Source organism: Pelmatolapia mariae, linkage group LG8 (assembly GCF_036321145.2).
Source record: "Pelmatolapia mariae isolate MD_Pm_ZW linkage group LG8, Pm_UMD_F_2, whole genome shotgun sequence".
In the NCBI taxonomy this organism is placed as follows: Eukaryota; Metazoa; Chordata; class Actinopteri; order Cichliformes; family Cichlidae; genus Pelmatolapia; species Pelmatolapia mariae.
In genome coordinates, this window is record NC_086234.1 from 5,097,137 (window position 1) to 5,114,829 (window position 17,693).

Consider the following 17,693-nt stretch of genomic DNA (forward strand, 5'->3'; position numbering starts at 1 on the left):
AACAGCCTTCGCCAAACAAGTATTGAAAAAAAAAAGAGTATGACAGTGAATAAAAGCTGTTGACATCAAAAATACACTCAAAGAATTTCGGTAGAGATGGATAGATATGTCTGTGATTTGCTGAATTTTTGCATTCTTTTTGCTGCTGTTGTTGTTTTCAGTATTTACTGGTAGTTATTTTGTGACCTACCTGTTACTCTACCTGTGAAATGCAATTCAAAGTATGCTAATATTTTTTTTTATTTGTATTTTTAAGCACAGTCCAATCAAGCAGCAACCACTAATGAACGCTTAAGGTCAAGGTCAAGTTTATTTTTTTATAGCACATTTCCAACAGCTCATCCTGCACATATAGTCACAGGTTTAATCAGGGGCCTTATCACACGTACAGCTTTTAAACTGTAAATATTATTTATGAAAGGTACAGCTGAAGCATCGACATCATAAACTTTAAATGTAATATGCTGTCTTCTGCCACTTTGTTCGGTACAACTGCTTTTTAACAAAAAGCGGCAACTCAGTGTCTTTGAGCAAGTAGACATGACTGATATGATCTGACGTTCAAACTGAGCATCAGAATGGGGAATAAAGGTGATTTAAGTGACTTACGTAGCGTGGCTATTAGTGCCAGCTGGGCTGGTCTGAGTATTTCAGAAACTGCTGGGATTTTCCCACACAACCATATCTAGGTTTAGTGGAAATAATGTGAAAAGGGGAAACTATCCAGTAAGCACCAGTTCTGAGGATGAAAATGTTTTGTTTATATCAGTCAGAGGAGAATTTGAGCTGATAGGAAGGGAAGACTAACTCACTAAACGCTCGCTACAGTCAGGGTATGCAGAAGAGCATCTATGAATGTACAACACATCCAGCCTTGAAGCAGATGGACGGCAGCAGAAGACCACACTGGCACATTAACAGTGGCATAAAACAGCATCAAAACACGGCTCCACCCTGCCGTGTCTCAAAGGTTCAGGCTGCTGGTGGTGGTTGAACCCATCAGTACAAATTCAGCATCACAACACCACTGAGTATAGTTACTGACCATGCAAGATAATATATGCTATGTCACAAACAGTTTTGAGGTTGTTAGTAAAAAAAAAAAAGTAATCTATTACACATTACTTGTTACCTTTCTTAAAAGTAATCAAGTTGCTTGCCGGATAAAGTAATTTGTTTACTTTATTTTCACATTGCTTTGTAAATCAAAACACATTGTCTCAAAATTACCAGTTAACAATATAAATGTGATGCTACACGTCCACTTATCAACAAAAGTCCTTATTATAACACAAAGCAAAAATGAAAATCAGTCTCTTAAGACTTTAAAGTGGTAATTGTACTTTGGAAACATGTAAACAGAAACTGAGGCTACGGTGCTGCAAGCCTGACTGTTCATCACTGTCTTTATCAGCTGCTGAAGTTCAGGCTCTGGCTGCCGGGCTGGGGTCAGCACACACTCAGCTTTATCATCACTCTGGGGTCTTGGCTAACTTAGCGTTAGCATGCTCCCTGGGCAGGTGCTTACAAAGAGACAAAGTTGTCTCACTCCACCATTTTCCTCCTCCTGGCACACAAACCGAAATCAGCTGATTGTGGCGCAGGTGTGCTGGAAGAAAAAGGCGTGTTTGTCTGACATTATTATTTATTTGTATCATAACTAAAGAACAAGTGTGTGTATATATATATATATATATTTACAAAGAATTAGGGCGAAAGGCGGCCACACCTGTAACCTGCAAGGTTTGCAAACTGTCCACTGTGTCCAGTCACTGTTTCACAGAACAGTGCACACCCTCAGTTTTTTAAAACCTAGCTATCTGCTTCACATGCATAGTGATACTACCATATTAAAACTGATATAGTTAGCTAAAAGTGAATTAGCCAAGTGACATATCTACTAAAGATAAACCGTAAAATGGGATGAATAATGCTAGGCTAAATTTTGAAAATCAGAGGGTAGCTAAAAATGACTTTTCCATTTGGATAAGTGGAAATAGCTTGATAGTCATAAACGGCTGAGATATTTAGCCAAAAAGTAGAAAATGGCAAACATCAGGGACATGTTTGGACAGACTCACTCCGATCGCACACTCAGGCGTCCTGCAAGAACTCTCCTCGTTTGGTCTAATAGTTTTGGCTTTACCATAGTGCAGTGTCTGAAACTGACATGACTACAGCTAATGCTAGAAATGTAACAATAAGAAACTTTTGTCAAAATGTTTTATTTCAGTACACATTTTGAATCTCAAATATGTTTTAAGGTGTAAAAGTGATTCCCTATACATCCAAATAATAAAAATTGGTCTTAATTATTTAAAACAGGCTTGCTGCACATTTGCATTCTTCTGCATTTCAAAATAATAGTAGTGGTAAAAAGATTAAAAATCATTTTAAATAGTGTGTTCCTAGTACACAATCTAAAAGTAAAACATGTCTCTATTGACCAAAACCAAATCCGATTAGAGACAGTCATTTCTTTGTTTTGCTTTTTAGCCAAACTGTCAGTAATGATGACTCAGTCAGTTAAGATTGCTGTGCATGCTGCATGTCCAGACACGCCTGCAAAATGCACACCTGAGCTTGTATTTGGGCTTAAAATGTTTTAACATTGTGGGTAGAAAAAAATTAGATTAATATCAATCTAAATTTAGCCAGTACTAAATGCAGTAGCTTGAGATTTTGCTGGGACACAGCTGATTGATTCCCAACCTAAATGCATTTCAGTAACAGACAAAGCAATGGTTAAGTCTGAATTGCTGAAATAGCTACTGGATAAAAACGTTTGGCTATAAAAGTAATTAGTGAAACTAAATTGTGGAACAAATCTCATGTGACTGTTGAAGAGGTCAGAAACTTTTAGATGTAAAAGCTTAAAAATAAAAATGATGTAGTTTATCGAATAGTTTCTGATGCAAATAATCTGCTAATAAACAACACAGTACTTTGCCCCAAGCACTCGTCCTACAAACCTCTTAGCTATGAAGCGAAAACCCCACTTAGTGCATCCACACGTACTCTCTGGGTGCAATCAGTTGGCCAGTGAAACTTACCCCCTCAGTGATGCTGCCAGCTTTTCCATTTTTAGCTTGTGGTTGATGGACGGTTTCTTGTCAAGCTAGATGAGTTTTTATCAGAAGTTTAACCAATCGATGAATGAAATCTGTTATTTTTTCTTTACATGCTAATCTAGAAGTTGAAATGATAGGAAACATGCAAAGCAAATAAGACTGAGTGTGGCAGGTGGAGCTGGTAAATGGATTGTTCCTCGTGTAACTACTGGCACTGCAGTGGCGCTCCCACCACACTTCATGCCAAATTGTCCAGAATTACTGGCAAGCTGGACAGCTGAAAGGAACCGGAGCACTCGAGAACAGCACTGCTGCGTCTAGGATTTAACATTACAGTCTGGATACAGGAAGAATTGTAATAACTCCACCACTGTTTACTGTGTAGTATTTATTTCTTCTTATCTCAGCCTTAAAATTGGGAAGTCACATTTTTTTCACACATCTTTTTTTATTGTTGTTTTTTATGGTTGCATCATAAAAACAATGCCTTATGCACTACTTTTGACACATTTCACCGAAATTAAGACTCCAACTTGAAATTACCAATTACAAAACAACAGAACCACAGGGAAACATTACATTTCCCATATGTTTAGCTTACAAGTTGTTAAAGATTTTGATGCTGGCATCCAGACACGGTTGGTTAAGCTTAGGTTAAAGCTGCTTTTTGGGACTCATGAATGATGCGGTGTTTGTAATTAGGTTCAGTTGTAATTTTCCTATATGACTGCGTCACTGTGATTGTGGAAGGTTTTATTAAAGTAAATCTCCACTAGCTATCTGTATGACTAGATGCCAGCAGGAGTTGGTGGGGAAAAAGTAGCCAGGCAGTGTTTGTCTTTGTGTTTTCTGGCAGAAGAAAAGTGGGGTTGTGTTACATCAGCAGTTGTGTTACTGCTTTTAACTCTGGCCTTCCTGTAACTCTACACTCCCATCACTCTGGTTTGCTGCCAGCAGAGCTCTCTCCTTCACTTATACGACTCCCTCCTCCTTCTGTCTTTTATCTATTTATCTATCTCTTGTGGTCTTTCTCTCATCGCCCGACTTCATCTCGCTCGCTCCCATCAGCTCCCGCCTCGGTCAGATGACGAATAACTGGATGAAAGAGGCCCAAATTAAGTTCATGCTCATCCGCGCTCTCTCTGAATCAATACTGACTGGCATACTTCAACCTCTTCGTGGTGGCAAATCACAGATGATCTCTGAGGATCTGTATCAAACGGATCAAACGGATATTTACATTAAAAAAGAGCTCAGCATTTTGAATGTTTAGTGAGGTTTATCATGTGTGAGAGTTGTCCACCACACTGATGTGATACAACTACTGGTTTCTCGGGAGCAATGTGTAATTTCCAACTGGTTGTCAGTGGTTCCTGCAGGTTGCTGACTCTCATTATGTGAACTGTCATAGGGATTGCTTTGTTTGCAATTGGTTGCAATTTTTCGTGTTTAAGAGCTAGAGACCAAAGCAGGCGGGCTGAGGTTTTTGCCAACTGGTTGTAGAATACACATTTTGCCAGGGGCTCACTGAGCGATCTGTAGGTGTGAGTGACTGAGACTTTAGGAATTATTTTCCCAACAACTGCCATCAGCCTATGGCAACCACTTGCAACCAATTGGCCAAAACAAATTTCCCCCATGACTGGTGGTTGCCAAATGGTTGCAGACCAGTCTCTAGGCTTTAGCCCTCAAGGATAAGGGTCTTCCACCTTAGTCTCAGCCAGTTCTGTCATATTTAGAGCTAAGGAGCCACTTTGTCTTCCTCACACCTTTTTACAGAGGCCCCCAGGGAGTTACTAACAACTGGACAAAGGCCAGTTGTTGGCGGTGAATAGTGTAGCTGTGGGAAGACTAGCTGCAAAGTGTGAAAATGACAAATAATGTGACTAATGCAGAGGCAGTGAAATGCACTGAGACAGAGACGTTTTATTGCGGATGAAGCTTCATGCTGCCATCCGCAACAAATAGTAAAGGATTTATCAAATATTGCACGCAAGGGCTCAAGCCTGCTGCAAACATCCAAACAAATGTTGCATGTAGAAATAATTAAACGTCACAGGGAGAATTTGTCAGCTCGGTTAGACTGATGTCTTTGAAGTGAGGGCAAAAACACGAGTTGGGGTTAAGGGAGGGAAAGTTTGGTCGCTCGGCGTGCCAACTTACTCACAAGTTCTCTTTGTTCTGTCGGCTTCAGTTATGAGCGTGCATGTTCTCTCCCACTGCTACCATAAGGCAGCTCCAATCTGTCACTGCTGGCAGCAGGCTGGAGTTCACCGTCCTCATTTGAGTGACTTCTTTTTTTAAAAAAAACAAGAGTTCTGTTGTCTGCGTCGTCACTGGCATGGAAAGTCGTTCTGCATCAACGTTAAACAGAATGGAGACGATTGGAAAGAAGTCAGCTCGGCCAAGATGAGTAACCGCCAGGGGATTTAGCTCGAAAGAGAAAACAAGGACTATAACAAAGAGAATAACAAAGAGATTTCTGTGCTTAGAGTTTAGCTTCATGTGCATGTTGTGGCTGAGCAGCCAGCTGGATCTGATGGTGGACTTGTCAGTGAACAGACAGGAACTAAACATTACTTAATTCAGTATCTTTGCACAGAGAAAGTCCTCTTCATCATCGCTGCATCAGTGTCACGGCGATTCCTGAATAAAATCTGATCACCCTAATCCGATCAGAGTTTCCATGAATCATTTGAACCTGCCTCATTTTCTCATTTTCCCCGTGAGTCCAGAGCCTTTAATTGTTTTATTCAGAATGTAAATCGATCCCCGTCACCGGCTCTTTTCAGAGAGTGGGAGAGGACATGGGGGGATAATTTCCTGCTTCCTCTACAGGATGAGCTCATTTTCTCTCTGACATCATAAAAAAGCTGCATTATTTACTTTTTTTTGAAGTATCTGTCATTGGAAATAACAGAGGCCTTTGATTTTTATTTTGATTTCTATCATTTGTCTCCAATTGAAACTTTCATTTATTTATTTGCCTTTTTCTTTGGCTGAGATTTTAGCAGTGCAGCTGCAGCGTACAGCGAACACACACACGTAGAAAAACATATTTAGTATACACATTAGTATACACATTCAGTAATGTATATACCTTTACATATTGTACATATATTTATTACTTTTTAGATTAGCCATTTTTATATTTTGCTTGTTTTACATTATTGTATTTTGCACAACTCTGTTGCTTGTGAAGCTCGCACACAAGAATTTCACTCACATGTACTGTACCAGTGTACCTGCACATGTGATGTGACAATAAAAGTGATTTGATTTGATTTGATTTGATTTGTACAGTCATACAAGCTCTGCCTCCAAAACAACCCAGGAACCATGGCATTGTTTTATGCATATTTACAATAAAAATCAATTGCATAAAAAAAGAAAATATTTGAAAAAGAAAAGAAAAACACAATTGACTGAGGTGGAAAGCTTGATGTAACAATAAAAGCAGAGCGACAAAGTGTAACGGGAACAAAGTTAGTAAATAAATCCTGCAGCGTTAATATCATCAAAGTGTCCACTGAAGATAAAGTTCAACTAATTTATGTAACACCAAATCAAAACATCAGTCACCTCGAGGTGCTTTATATTGTAAGGTAAAGACCCCACAATGATATATAGAAACCTCAACAATCTTGGCAACAGCGGGAAGAAAAAACTTCCTCTTAACAGGAAGAAAGCTCCTGCTCCAGGGAGAGGCAGCCATCTGTCGTGAACGGTTGGGGGTGAGTGGAGAAGGGAGATGATGAGGACCTGATCATGAGGAGACTCCATCATTTCTTTCCACTTAACTATCAGAGAACTTTGGTTTATTGCAGGAGTGTCAGCTCATGGAGCCACATACAGTCTTCAGGTTGACTATCACACCTTGCTGTAGTTTTCCTTTCTTCCTTTTCACTGAGCTTTAGATTTTATATTTCTGCATCCCCACATTGTGCTAAATTTTAGGTATTTCTGTGTTTTTAACACACACACCATGCATTTCTTCTTCGACTGATCCTGTTAGGGTTCACACCACAGCAGATCATCTGTGTCCGTCTCACCCTATACCCAGAATCCTCCTCTATCACACCAACCATCTGCATGTCCTCCGTCACTACACCATGAATGTTCTCTGAGGTCTTCCTCTTTTCCTCCTGCCTTGCAGCTCCATGTCCAGCATCCTTTGTCCACTCAATCCACGGTCTCTCCTTTGCACATGTCCAAAGCATCTCAGCCTTGCTGCTGTACATTTGTCTCCAAATAACAACCCGAGCTGTCCCTCTGATGTACTCATCATTACTAATCCCAATCTGCTCACTCCCAATGAAAATTTTAACATCTTCAGCTCGGCCTCCTGTGTTTTTGTCAGTGTCAGCATCTCCAAACCTTACATCATAGCAGGTCTCACTACCATCTTGGAAACCTTCTGTCACAAATCACCTCTGACGCTGGTTTCCACCACCCACGCCACCCCACCTGCACTCTCTTCTTCAACTCTGTTGTTCATGAAGCACGTGTTTAGGAAACAAGTGTGCACCCTTTAAACATATTATTTGTATTGACTTTATATGAACCGATGCAGTCACTAAAACTATCTGTGAGACTTGGTTGTGTGCACTTGTGCGTCATACAGTGGAAACTATTTTAAGGTGCCATTACCACAGCAACAATAGTTTGTTGTACATAGAGTACATTTCTCCCCTTTTTGTTCACTGTAAAACTTCAACAGCTAAAATACTGCCAAGCTTTTAGTATTTTTGAAGTTATAAAGTGGGGGAACCGTTACAAGGTCAAAGTGTTTTTACAGCTGTGTCTATACTGTTTGGCATCAGAACATCAGTTTGTTATTTCTTTGTGTGTGTGTGTGTGTGTGTGTGTGTGTGTGTGTGTGTGTGTGTGTGTGTGTGTGTGTGTGTGTGTGTGTGTGTGTGTGTGTGTGTGTATTTAGATTTTATCCAGGTAGTTAATGGTTCTCGGTTTGCCCGTTTTTAATTGATTACGTTCACAGGCCTTCGCCAGATTTATCTCTGATCATTTAAAAAGTTTGCTTCATGATTACATTTTTACTTTAGTAAAAGTATAAAAGAGAGCCACAGACAGACTCATTAAACTGAAACAAAATGCATACATGCATTTTCCATGTGGTTTTGTTTTGTAACATTTTAACTACAGTGTAAAATGTTACAATTAATTGAATCTGATCAAATTGTCTGTTTACAAGCACATTTTCCTTAATGGTTAATTATTAATTAATAAACATTTAATTTGTTATATTTTTTCATATTTCAGTTTCATTTTACTCAAAATTGTTGCTTCATATTGATTGATTGTGACAGTTATATGCCATGGGCATGTATGGCTACATGCCCAGGTCACATACAAGCAGGTCACTACTGTTTATTGATGGCGTGGCTGCTGATAGAAACAGCAGCAGGATGAATCCTGAAGGACAGAGCTTCACAGTGCAAATGGATAATGACCCAAACCAAACTGCATAAACAACCTAAGATGGCCAAGAAAGTATAGAGACCCACAAACAATCAGCAGCTGAAGGTGGCTTTAGTCTCAAAGGAAGATATGCAGCAGTTGGTGTTCTCCATTGGTTCTAGACTTGAAGCACTCATTGACTGCAAAGTATTTTCCCCAGTTACTTTAGAGCCTCTGTAAATTGGGTAGCTACAATGTTTTTATTAAAACCCTTGAATCAAAGTTCAAAGTCTGTACTTCAGTCACATCTTAACTCTTTCAAACTCCACGAAAAAAAAAGATTGAATTTGTTTCATTTTGTTGTCTTAAACTTCTGGACCTAACTCTGTAATTGCACCACATAACATCACTGACTTTGAAGAGTCTCTTTTAGGCCATTCAATGTTTTACCATATAGTTTTAAAAATAATTGGGAATTTAAAAAAAAATGTTCAGAAAGAAGCAGCAAAGTAAAACGTGGATGAAATCACACTGAAAGCAGGAGAGGAAAAAGCTGGCCACCATTAACACAGGAGAGGCACAATATCGTGGGAATATGTAGAGAAAACAGGGCACTCATGGAAGATACTCATTATATTTGCTCCAGTGTTTACATGAATAATGACAGAAATAGCTGACACAGTTTAGGAGTGAACTGTGTCTAGATGGCGGTTACAGAAAGCTTCGAACACAGCTGACAAATTAAGACTTGGGGTTTCCAAGAAGTGGGTTTCCAGAGAGTGAGCTGATGCTTGGTCCCTTTGGGCATCGTAAATACTGAATCATCCAGTGTGTATCAGGAGTCATCTGAGGATGCATAAAGATAACAACAGCTCCTCTCTTTCATTCACAGGTATGAAGAATAGGGAGCTGCTGGAGTCGTCCCGTGGGCATGTTTGTCCTCTGGCCGTTCAGCGTGTGTGTCTCTGCTGTGCACACAGGAGGGAGAAGAAAGACCGTCTAAAAATAAACTGACACCCACCACCAGCAGGAAAACAACATCCAAACTGACAAAAACAGAGAAAAAGAGCAAAGAAGAGCCCTCTTTCCACCCTGTCTGCCTCTTTCTCTGCTCCATTTCTGTTTCTGTGTCCTCATTACGTGCTGAGAGGAGGTCATGTCCCAGTCTGGAAAAGTCCTTCATCTGTATGTGGAAGTGAGGTCTGCCCCAGATCAGAATGGAGGAAAGAGGGAGAGTGAAGAAGGGATTGCTCAGGGGCATTCGGTTCAGGACAGTCCCGCGGAGCTCCTCTCTCAGCTAACGAGCCAGACGACACGCCAGATCGTCAGCAAAGCCTCCACGGCTCGCCACCTGGCTCAGGACTGCACGCACGGCCAGTCTCCCTCTCGAAACACCATTAGCTTTCAGCTCCAGCAAACCAGCAGCTCACCTACGATCGGCAAGCGTTGGAGCTCACCCCTGCACTCTTCACCAGTGACCTCTTCGGGAAAAGTCAGTGTCCCTCACACCCCTCCTATTCGCAAAAGACTTAATGAAGAGGAAGTCAGCGACGGGAAGCGGAGTGTGGTCACCTTCAGTTACGTCGAGAAGTCAAATGTGAAGAAAGTGGAGAGTCCGCGCAACTCTGTGTGCGAGAGACGAGCCAGAGAGGAATGGTCCACGCCTTCCCGCTTTCGAAAACGCCTCAGCGACCCAGTTTGGTTTGGGAGTCCCGATTCATCGTGCAGCTCCAGTCCCAAGCTGACTTTCCAGAGTCCAGGAAGTCACCAGCAGACGTTCTCCCCCAGCCTTTGCCAGCCACACTTTGACCCCATCGGCAGGGCAGCTACCAAGAGGGCTGTAGAGGAGTTTGGATCCCCCTTATTGAGGATTAAACTGGCCCACGCACTTGAGCACACCTCAGCTTCATGCTACTACCAACAACCGCGCTGTCAGTCCTGGGCTGGATCTCCCGTTCAGCGTCAGAACATCAGCGTAAACCCCAAAGATCTGGCTCCATGTGGGCTGCCTCGGAGCCCAGCCTCAGACCAGCTATCGTTGCAGTCCAAGCAGCCCTCCCTTGAGAGATCCGGGCCCCCTGAGCCCCAAAGCCCTCTTCTGGCTGGAAGTCCAGCTGTCAACAGACACATTAAGAGGACCTGCAATATGAGCACTTCACCGCAGGGCGCAATCCTCCGACTTGGCAATAATGGAGTCGACGGTTTGAACCAGTTAAGCAACAGCAAATCTTCCTCTCCAGCTCACAGTCCCGAAGTTGCTCGCCGGCTGGCTGAGGAGGCCACCAAAGCATCTTCGGTTCTCACAGAGGCGAGGAGGTCCTCGTTGCACAATGCTTTAGGAGAGCTCACAAGCAGCTCGAACTCTGGAGAACCAGCTCCAAATGCACAACAGTTTAAGCAAACGCTCAGAATGAACATCCCTTTAAACGACCAACAACACACGCCAGCAACCGACAACACAGACTCACACCAGCCTGAAAACTCACGATCACAAGAGACAAACTGTCACACTAATCATGACACAATGCAGCAGAGCTCCATTTTATCAGCCACTCAGAATTCCCCCGCCCTTCCTTCACGTGTCCTTCGTCCCTCTCATCCTCCCACAGAGCTCAGCTCGCCCATTAGGGACCCGAGGCTATTCCAAGCTGAGCTCCGACCGCCAGATACCCCCACCCTGCATCGCCGTCAGCCGCCACAGTACACCGGAGACTCCTGGTCCCCAGGCCTGGACAGGAGAGGAGATCCGAGCTGTTTCGAGAAAGGGGACTGCACAGAGCTCGCTCGCAGACTCTTTATCAATCAAAGTGTTGAGGAGGCGCCGGTCAGCTGGACTTCCAGGCAGCAGTGGGGAAATGACGTGGAAAACAGCCCCAAGCCAAGCCCCGAGCCCGGATTAGAGTCTAAAAGGGTCCAAACACCTGATCAACAACCCAGGCAGCGCCGCAGGCCTCTCAGCCCGACAGCACAGCAGAAGCGGGCTGAGCAGAGGAGGAGGGAGATCCTTCTTCTGGGTCCTGTGGTGCTGGACTCTGGAGAGGAGGATGAGGGCTGTGATGAGGAAGGGCAAGGTAACGAGGGGGAACTGCAGCCTCGTTCTGGGAGGGCCGAAGAGCCTCCTGAGGGGGAGCAGAATGGCGTTATGGGAGGGTCGTCTTCACGGAGCTCCAGCGGGGTGACGGGGAGCTTGGGAGATAGGGACTGTGTGTCCCCAGAGTCCAGCCAGTCCAGTCACCAGAGCAATGAGACCGGGGCTGCCACCTCAGGAATACAGGTGGGTTCTGCTGATAACAAAAAAGAAGGAAGCAAGGAAGGTATACCTGGATTTTTGCTAACCACCTTTTCCCCTCCTGCCCATTAATGCCACACTGCAGAGTTAGCCTCTAAGCTAGTGTGTGTCTCTTGCAGACGGACAGTGGATGTGCAGTGCCCGTGCCCTCGCTGCACTGTCAGAAGATCGCTCGTGCTAAGTGGGAGTTTTTATTCGGGACCCCTGCTGAGGAGGCTGCTGGCAGGGGGGAGAAACGTGAGAGCATTTCTGCCTTACTTATATTGAGTTTCTGCACGTTCTGCCTTCATGTTCTTCCTTCTTCTTCCTTCCTCTCACGGGAACATTTCACACAGAGATAGAGAAGCTAGTGAAGTAGCAGTACTGCTTTCAGTGTTGCAGTGTGTCGTTCAGAGAAACATACTCAGGTGTGATGTGTCAGCTGATACAGGAACAGGGCAGCAGGGATTTCTTCACAAAAGCTTTTCTGTTTAACTAAGGAAAATAAAATCAGGGAGCTTCCTAATATAATTCTCCCGTTTATTGTAAACATTTTAGTTTCAATAAGGATTTCTGTGAATTTTATTTATTGTTATCATCATAGAAATATTTGAAAAAAGTAATAAAAAAAAAATATCAAGTTTACCGAACTTTCAAAGTCAACAATAACATTCACAATTTGAGAAAACTGTGTTTGGCAGCACAATGCAAGAGGGCAGTGTGCTACTCCCTACCATTTACAAAGGGGAACCAATCAGAAGAAAGCTTGCTTCAACGAAGGATGGTCTTAAAGGGGGAGGAGCAAAAAGAGCTTGCTTCAGACAGATGATCAGCTGCAAAGCTATGCTAAGCTAAGAGCTAGAAGTGAGCATAGCAGGTCAACTTCTTACATCTTGAGCAGGAAGATATTTTTTTCCACTATCAGCAGGTTTATTGTTTCAGTCCAGCTGAGGACTGTGATGCTTGTTTCCCAGTTTTATCATATGGATCATCAATTTTGGGACAGCACGGTGGCACGGTGGTTAGCACTGTTGCCGCACAGCAAAAATGTCCTGAGTTCCATTCCACCATCAGGCCGGGGTCTTTCTGTGTGGAGTTTGCATGTTCTCCCCGTGTTTGCGTGGGTTCCCTCCGGGTACTCCGGCTTCCTCCCACCGTCCAAAGACATGCAGTTTGTGGGGATAGGTTAATTGATCAATCTAAATTGCCCATAGGTGTGAATGCGGGAGTGAATGTGAGTGCGAAAGGCTGTCTGTCTCTGTGTGTTAGCCCTGCGACAGACTAGCGACCTGTCCAGGGTGCACCCCGCCTCTCGCCCTATAACAGCTGGGATACGCTCCAGTGCCCCCCGGGACCCTGGAAAGGATAAGCGGATGGATGGATCATCAATTTAACATTTAACTTGATCAATCAAAGGTATTTAAATTGACAGTAATAGAATACAAATTTGATGCTGTAAATATTCTGATGTTATATATTGAAAAGGGGAAGAACAGACTTTTGGTCATTGCAGTCATAAAATTTAATAATTGGTAAATGTATTGTTTTTCAAAAAACATGCGGACACTCACTCTGATCTTTTTTATATATAAGGTGGAGCAAATCACTTTCTTTCCACTGTAAAACCCAGGGACACTGCACAGCTGTTCAATGAGCATTTACTGGTTTATCCTTTTTTCTGATGAGTAATAACGATAATTTACAAAAATGACTTCATGCTTTATTCAGTAAGACTTTAAACTAACGATTAAGGCTTTAAACTTATGAGGAAAGTGTTACTGAGGTCGCAGATAAAGGTGCTTCTGGGCTGTTTTTCCATAGACTTCTATATGACCGAGTCTTTGTAAGCAGGGGAGTGGCACACTGCTAATCACCTCTACATTGTCCTCAAAAACCACATATGTCTTTTAAGTGGTCATAAATGATTTTCTTCCTCTGCAGATTCTCCAGAGGGAACCTCCACAGCTCCTCCTAGTGGTAACTCCAGCGAGTCTCCCACCCCGACTCCGCCATCCTCCCTGCCTCTGCTTTCAGCCAACCACGAGGTGCAGCACGTGGAGGTAGAGCTGGTGACCCCTCCCCCAGCCGTCATAGGAACATCGCCCAAAACAGGCATCATTCGCAGGACACTCAAGTATTCAGAAACTGACCTGGACGCTGTCCCGCTTCGATGCTACCGTGAGACGGACATAGACGAGGTGCTGCTGGCCGAGCAGGAAGACGCAGACTCTGCATTTGGGAGCAACCGCAGCGTGCAGGGAACCTCAGGGACGGGCAGCAGCCCTCTGGGAGGGCTGGCTTATGGGAGAGCAGATGGGGAGGAGGAGGCGATAAGGGAAGGAAGAGCTGTGGAGGAAGAAGGAGAAGACGATGAGGAGGAAGAGGAAGAAGAGGAAGAAATGGTGAGCTGGGCAAGTGTGAGGATGCAGGGAGACAGCAGGAAGCAGCAGTATGCAGCTGAGGAGGAGCCTGAGGTGTTTGGACACCTTCTGAAGAGGTGAGCAGACGTCTCGTGTGAAGCTGTAAACACAAACAGGAGAATTCTGGCGATGCAGGAAGTTCCCCGACCTAAATGTAGGGATCTCATCCCTAACCTATTTTTCAAGTTGGTCATAATCAGGAAGTAAAGGTCACAACTTTTAAACAGTTTAGTAAATTCCATTTAAAAAAAAACATCTTATCAAAAGTCTCTTTTTCTTTATTTTCTATCCTGTCTGTTCAGACCAGTCGAAACCTTTTTCGACAACCACCATCCAGCCTTGAAATCCCCCATCTTGGTATCCGGACCCCGCCTCGCCACAGAGGACACCTTCAGCCGCCACTTTGAGAGCATTATGGAGTCGCACCGAGCCAAAGGGACGTCGTACAACAGCCTGGACAGCGAGGAGCTGCTCACCTCCAGCACCCACACCGTCCTGACCTTCGACCTGCCCACACTAACACCCGCTATCCACGGCCCCGTGTGCCAGAGCGCCAGGCAGATTGTCCAGCTCAGCTTCGCCCCGCTGGCACACGATGAGAGGCCCAGTCTGTCTGACTCCATCTTTACTGTGACGGGGGACTCGGATGCCACCCGAGCTCCCTCCAGCGAGAGGCTGAGCAGCGGATCAGATGATACCCCGCCCAGAGGGCAGGAGCGTTCACAGCTGGGGAGCAGCTGGTACAGCAACCCCTCCTTCTCCTTACCCAGGTGAGATGGCCTGTCAGGTGGAAAGTTCACTGATTAGTATTTTTGGTGAGTCTGAGATGTTATTTACGTATAAAAATCTGGGGGAGGATTCTGAAAAATTCTGCATCACTTTCAATGGGATCTTAAGAGGAGGAGCAGGTGCAACAGAAGCTATTCATTAAACCAAACTAGGGAGAAAATTACTCTAAACTACAGAAAACACAGCTTCACAACAAGCTGCCACCTCCTCACTGGGTCTAACGCTTAATCAGAGTATAAAAAGTACAGCTGGGGGCTGTGGCTCAGGAGGTAGAGCAGGTTTGGTGGTTCGATTGATCCAGTCTTCATACCAAATGATCCTTGGGGAAGATACCAAACACCGAGTTGCTCCTGATGCATGAATGTTAGATATAAAACACTTAGATGCAGAAAAAGTGTTTGTATCAATGTGTGTGAGTAGGTAAATGAGGCATGAAGTATAAAGTGCTTTGGTGCTCAAGTAGAGGAGAAAAGTGCTGTTTAAGAACCGGTCATTCAAACAGTGCCAGTGGTTACAGAAAACCCCTTTCATTTTCTCCTGCACTGCTACTGTGCTCCAGGCCTTTACTACTCAGGAAATAATCATCCAAACTTGTCTTCACTGCCATTATTATCAGCTGATTTCCAGGAAACGCATGTAAAACACATCAGAAGAGCGGGAAATACAATCCCCAAAACATCAACCTTATTCTGACTAACAGAGCACGTCACAAACCCACAAACAGAGAACAGAAACTTGATAACGATTAAGCTTATCGCTGTTTCTCTTTGAGATCAGGGTCTGATGAAAATGGGGGAGGATCTATTTCACATGCTAAGGTTAATGTGTCCTGAAGGAGCTGTAACGGGAAAATACACCATCGTCACAGGATGTGGTGGCCGATTTTCATCTGTTCGTGCTCCTTTTTGCTTCTCTCAAATGACCTCACCCTCCAATGTCAACATTAGAATAAGCCGCACATGAGCAAAAGCTTTAAATTTAGCTCTCGCTCTTGACTGGCGATAAATTCGCCGGTCGAAGGCCATTTTTTTTATGAGAAGAAGTGACACAGACCGTAATGAAATCTGAACACAAGGAGACTCCTTGGACACACAGCCGTAAACGTTGACGTGTCCACAGTGTCCACTTACGATCCGACCGCACAACATGTAATAAGTGTAAACAGAGTTAATATGTCAGCATAGTGATACTAAAAGTGCTCCATTGCATCTCTGTATCTTAATTCTTTCACTCTACTGCATCAACTTTGTAGTTGAAAGCCTAATTTATCATATAGTGGGCTTAGTGCAGCCCATCAGTTCATCTTCTACCTGAAATAAGCTGTTGTAGCATTCCTTCCATCTTCTTATAAGCCAATTTACTGTATCAGGGAGGGATCCCTCTTTCTATGACATTATGCAGAGCATATATAATATATATATATATTAGTTATTAATTACACTTGAGAAATAATAATAATATAAACCTCTTTGGACAGGCAAAGCTACAGTATGTAAACAGGACCTTATCTTTTGTGTTTCTGAATCCTTTTCCCTTTAAATACTAATTCTACAACACACAACAAACAAATCCAGGTTCGTCTAATATGCTTAAAGGTGACTCTTTCACTGAGTCGAACCCCTACCTGCCACCCAGCCTGGCATTATGAGCCAACATCAGTGCCGGACCCCACTAATGCTCCTGTGGCTGAACGGCGGAAAGTCCCTGCAGCCAGGATCTGGCAGAGAGCCTGAAACCAGAAGGCAGGGGAGGCTGCTCCAGCAGGAGATTAATCTGGGTTTTTGGAAGGAGATGTTCCAACGGTCATAAGCTGTTTTCCCACACAGACAGATTCAGATAATTTCAGGAGAATCAGATCCAGATATTTTACAGTTTTTGTAAAACTTGTATCACACAGCAGGAAATAGTTCACATAAAAGTAAAAATTCTCAGTTTGGTCCTGAATGGATGGACTCATGATGCCCACTCAGAGGTCAACACACCACACTATTAGCTGAGCAGCTCATTCACACATCGGCACAGTAGGACATCAGGTTATAGCAGACATTTACATTTCTAACATGCACTTCACATGTCTGGAAGTTCAAGATCAAGAACCTTTATTGTTACACAATAAAATGACAGTTATAGCAACCTTAGATGGTGTGTGATGTTTAAAACAAGACAGTGCCACAGATAAGAAACATAAGATATAATAAAGATTAAATGTTGGATTATGACCGATAAAAAATTATTTATCCATCCATCCTTGGATATTGATATGCCTACCACCTGGAGAGTATTATTCACTTGGTTGGCTGCTGTGAAGGGGTTTCTCTTCACCGTGGAAATGATTCTGTGATCATCCACCAGGTCTTTTTGGGTTGCTGAGTTCATCAGTGCGTTCTTTCTTCCTCAGGATGTACCAAACTGTAGATTTAGCCATTCCTAATATCGTAGCAATTCTTGGATGTTTTTTTTTTTTCCTATTTTCTCAGCTTAAGGATGGATTGTTTCACCTGCATGAAGAGCTCCTTTGACTGTTCACAGCAAAATTCTCCAGATGCAAGCACCACACCTCAGATTAACTCCAGGCCTTTTATCTGCTTAATTGATAATGGCATAATGAAGGAAATGCCCACACCTGCCAATGATATAGCCAAATCTTGTCCAATTACTTTTAGTAAGCTGAAACTCCTAAACCCTTCATCCAATTTGAATACGGATACCCTCAAATTAAAGCTGAGA

At 43.4% G+C, this 17,693-nt stretch overlaps 1 protein-coding gene across 3 annotated transcripts in view; it reads left to right on the forward strand.

The window, feature by feature from the left end:
* The window catches only part of LOC134633634 (PH and SEC7 domain-containing protein 1-like), a 107,995-nt gene that overhangs the window by 21,270 nt on the left and 69,032 nt on the right, over window positions 1–17,693 (forward strand). For all 3 annotated transcript variants that reach the window (XM_063482543.1, XM_063482545.1, XM_063482544.1), the window contains exons 2-5: window positions 9,382–11,763; window positions 11,898–12,015; window positions 13,699–14,254; window positions 14,480–14,947. In XM_063482543.1, the coding sequence (XP_063338613.1) occupies window positions 9,646–11,763; window positions 11,898–12,015; window positions 13,699–14,254; window positions 14,480–14,947 (3,260 nt within the window). In that variant the 5' untranslated portion in view covers window positions 9,382–9,645. The remainder of the gene's footprint in view (window positions 1–9,381; window positions 11,764–11,897; window positions 12,016–13,698; window positions 14,255–14,479; window positions 14,948–17,693) is intronic.